This window comes from Eurypyga helias, unplaced genomic scaffold (genome assembly GCF_000690775.1).
Source record: "Eurypyga helias isolate BGI_N326 unplaced genomic scaffold, ASM69077v1 scaffold15896, whole genome shotgun sequence".
NCBI lineage: Eukaryota > Metazoa > Chordata > Aves > Eurypygiformes > Eurypygidae > Eurypyga > Eurypyga helias.
In genome coordinates this window covers 11601-15795 of record NW_010254799.1, presented here as the reverse complement: position 1 = coordinate 15795, position 4195 = coordinate 11601, and the positions used below count along the sequence as shown (strand labels likewise).

Sequence of the window (4195 nt, the reverse complement as noted above, 5' to 3'; positions counted from 1 at the left end):
GAATTAATTCCCTTGAGTTACAGAGCCATCCAATGTGCGTGCCAGATTCCTTTCACCTGCCATCCTCGCTCGGTTCAAGAGACAGAGCTTACAGAAAACTGCTCTGGAGAGCACAGCCTTCCTCGAGCCATTTGCTGGCCACTAATCTGCCTCATTCTGCTGCCTTTCACACCGTAAGACCCACAGGTAAAAACAGACACCCTGGGCCTTTGGGCTGCACAAGGCATGGATTTCTGGCTTTACTGGTTTTCAAACGGCAGCTTCTAAACCGGAATCCAAGTGGGAGGGCATGGGAAAGCCAAGGGTAATTTGTAGTGATCTGCAGATCCCGTCTCCAGGGCTTCGCAGAGAAACACAGCCCGCCCCCTTCCCACCGAGACTGGCCATTTTACACTCTGCCCATGTCCAGGCTTGGTGTCCAGCAACAACTCTTGGACTTTATTCTTTTGGCTAAGCAGTGCTATTCCAGCGCTCATTAAGCACCAAGCAGAGCAAATCCCAAAGTCCACCTCAGCGTAACTTTCCATCCCTGACCCCCAGTTTGCTGCAAGGAACATGTCAACAGCTGTGAGAACTCTACCTTCCAGTCTCTGTTCTGAGGCTGAAGGGCGCACAGGGGTCTCTCTTTGCTACCTGGCAGGATATGTTCAGGAGGGGTACAATCAATTTGTTCCATGTCAGTACCCTTCTTCTTCCGTCTTCCACTGTCTAGAACGGACAGAGACAGAAAGTCAGTGCTGACAAACGTAGCATTCCCTCCTCCAATAATTACTCAGGGAGGAATGCAGAAAGTGCTCCGAGTGTTTCTCTGCACTCCTGGATGACGTGGGACAGCTGATCGTTACGATGCGTTTAACGAAGCAAGGAGTCAGGGGAATGAGAACACTGACCACGCCAGAAGTCTTTTTGCCCCGTACCTCCCAGGTCTCCTTCAGTGAAGACACTCAGGAAGGACAGCGAATTACAGTCCACACCATTGAAAGCATCTGATGGGTCAAGACTCTTCAGAAGGTCCCGAATGTGACGCACGTGTATCCTGGCTTCTCGCACTGTGTATGGCTCTGATGCACAAAAAGAGAGGAAAGAAACTGGAATAACAGAGTTGCTTACTGCTTTGGCACACGGGTCTCAAAAAGGAATCCCAGGAAAGGGCTGCCAGGTGGCCAAACCCACTCCCTATGAAAACCCGCACTCATTCCCTCCCAAATCCTGACGGAACTTGCCTTCCACCACTTTCAGCAGCGACCCCTCCTGCAGCCCTTCGATAGTTTTCAGCTCAGCAAAGTTATCAAGGACATTGCCATCCAGTTGCAGAGAGAAGCAAGTCCGATGGCAGGTATCCTCGCGGTCCATCAAAACTTGGTGGATCTCCTGCACCATCTCTTGAGGAGAGACCTGAGGAAGATAAGAGCTCAGACAGTTATTCTCAGTCCTCACACGTGTTCTTGCCAAACTTTGTCCCCCTGCTGCAGAATCAAACACCTCTTGTAGCTCTCCAGACCCAGAAAGGCAGACTCTAGCTCTTCCTCCAGGGAAGATCAAATCTCTCCCTGCAGAAAGGGCACTGCCACCACCTCCATCCCCCACGGCTTAGCACCCAGGGGTGTAACAGCCTGGCGCTGTGCCGAGCACTCAGCACGAGGACAGCGAAGGAATGGAAGGTCTCTTCCCTTATCCATCCCCACCACATACTTGTGTAGCGGCTTTGAGTGACGCACACAGCAAACAGACCATTTCCTCCACCCACTCAGCTACGGTACCCACAGCACGGTGTGACACGTCAACAGTGCCACCCCTCCAGTGCACACCACCTGCAAGCACGCAGCTCCCTGAGCAAGCAGCCACCCCGGCCTGCGCACCAGAGCTGCTCTCCTCCCGCCCCGCTCTGGCTCCAGTGCCACCAACACTGCTCTCAGCGAGGACGCAGGGCAGTTTACGTAAGCTGCTGCAAACACCTGGGCCTGCTATTATTAGCCTATTTAAACTCACAGCCAAGGGGATTTAAAGGAGGAAAAAAAGCTAGGCTGAGACAGAGCTAGTTCCACGGGGGATGTACTGGTCCGTGGGAGATAAGACTTCCCACTCCAGATGTGTCTCCCTGAAGTTACAGATATTTCATCCAAATGGTTTTCGGTGAAGTATCAAGCTAAATCGGAGTATCAGCTAGGCGTGTCAAAGCCTGTCCTGACCTGACAGCACACGTCATTGTCCATGTGACACATGCAGAGCTCTCGGTGCAGGGGGGAAGTGGAGACTGCACCGTTCCCTAGATTTCCAGGCTGGTGCTTGAACTCCCCAAGCTGTGCCAGCACTTGTCGCTGCACCAAACCCCGGTTAGCCTGAAGGAGCATCATGCCAAAACTGCTGGGCAAGCAAGGGATTTTCCCTTCCGGAGAGTCCGGCCCAGAAGTCATATTCTCGCACCCTTCCTTTAAAACCACCCAGAAGTGGGAAGGCCATTTCCCCGCTCAGCTCCATGCCTGAGCTCCTCTGTGACACAGGGAGCAGGTACATCTCAGCCAATTCCCCCTCCCCTTGCTCCACACCTGGGATCAGAGCAAAACACACTCCCCATCCTTGCAAAACCTAGGCAGGCCTGTGTCAGCCAGCCTTTTGCTCACATCTCCTCCTCCCTTCTTCTCTAGACGTCACTGGCTGGGCAGCTTCTCTCCTGCGCCCTCCACGCTTTGCAGCCGTCTGCCCCGTTTAATCCCATCAGAGGAAGGATGGGTCAGGGAGCTGTGAGTGGCCTGAAGGTCCTGGCAGATCATGGGGGCTAACAGGGACCTTCCTGGGCACAGTCCCTTGTCCCCTTCCCTGCCCAAAGGGACAGCGTGGTGTGTGCCCTGGCTCAAACGTTTCCCACCTCCTCCTGCTCCACCACTGCCACCCCTGTTCCCCTTCCCAAAGGGATGTACCTGCAGGGAAAAGGGCTCTATCCCCGGCGCACAGATCTTGACGGTAAATCCCGTGTCCTGTATGACAATGACCTCCTGGTCGTTCCCATCTTCTCCCGCGTCGGCCTCCTCGTGGCCGTTCTGCCTGGCATACTTCTCGCCCTTGAGACTCTCGTGGGGGCCGCTGCCATTCATCAGTGCCACTCCTGAAGGATGCTCTGGGTGAGAAGAGAGGGGTTTAGACAAGGTACGAGCAAATGGACAGTCCTCTCTGAGCGGCTGGGGAGTGGTTCAGACAACACGCCGGCCCCTGGGCCACCCAAGCGAACCAGGGGTTAAAAGGCAGTAAGCGTTTTACCCTGCACTCGGTGTTTACTAGACGTAGGTGTGCCAGGCCCGGCCCTCCCTTCCCCTCACAGCACAATTAACGTGCTCTCGCTCGCCCGCAGGGTTTGCGCCTTCCACAAACCCTGTGCGAAGGGGCGGGAAGGAAAGCAGGAAGGATGGGTCAGCGTACAACACATTCAGCTTACTCTTACAGAAGCCTCTTAATTAAAAGAAATGGGTGTGTGGTGCTTTGCGGCCTAGAGGCAGCTGCAACCTCTGCACCAACACGTTACACAGCTCCCAACATACCTCCTGGTACAGCAGCCGGGAGAAGGGAGGGGAGAGAGGGCAGTGGCACTGCTGAGCTGCATCAGGTGGCAGGCAGGTTATTCCCCAGGCACCCAGACAGCCCCCCTGCCTGCATCTGGCCATCCCCTGCCCCTCCAGAGACCTCACAGCGATCCCACGGTGCCAGGGTGAGGCCTCGCCTAAGCAATTCTAGTCAAGAAAAGGGTGACGACACTTTAAGTGCTCGTTTAGATGCGTCACAGGGATGGGGAGCTCTCTGCACCACCTTCACCGCTCCAGTTTTCTTTTCCAATAAGGCGGATAATGTCAGAGAGCTGATACGATCTCGGAAGCTGCCAGTCTCCTAGAGCAGCCTACACCCACCAAACCAGGCAGGGGACCATGCTGAAGAGGACCGAGGTGCCCAGGTATGCTGGCACCGTGGAAAGCAGCACTGATGACAGCCCCGAGAGAGGGAAGAGACCCCCTTGTCCCCAGCCTGGGAACAGGGCGCCGCTCCAACCTGCCTGCCCCAGGGTAGGAATTGCTGGCGTGGAGCAGGGATGTCTGCCTGCAGCACAGCTGTCCCGTCCCGGCCACACCGCCAGCACACCTGGCCGCTGGACACCCAAAGTCACATGAGGTGGTTCTAGTTCAGTGCTCCCAGGCACCCACTGGCAGAC

General features: G+C 55.4%; 1 protein-coding gene across 1 annotated transcript in view; it reads right to left on the bottom strand.

Annotated features, from left to right (window-relative positions):
• Nucleotides 1-4195, bottom strand: part of CLUH (clustered mitochondria (cluA/CLU1) homolog) — a gene marked incomplete at its 3' end in the record, with an annotated part of 27446 nt that overhangs the window by 18509 nt on the left and 4742 nt on the right. Inside the window, 4 exon segments of the mRNA XM_010153140.1 lie at nucleotides 581-708; nucleotides 918-1061; nucleotides 1224-1395; nucleotides 2919-3115. Of these exon segments, the coding sequence (XP_010151442.1) occupies nucleotides 581-708; nucleotides 918-1061; nucleotides 1224-1395; nucleotides 2919-3115 (641 nt within the window).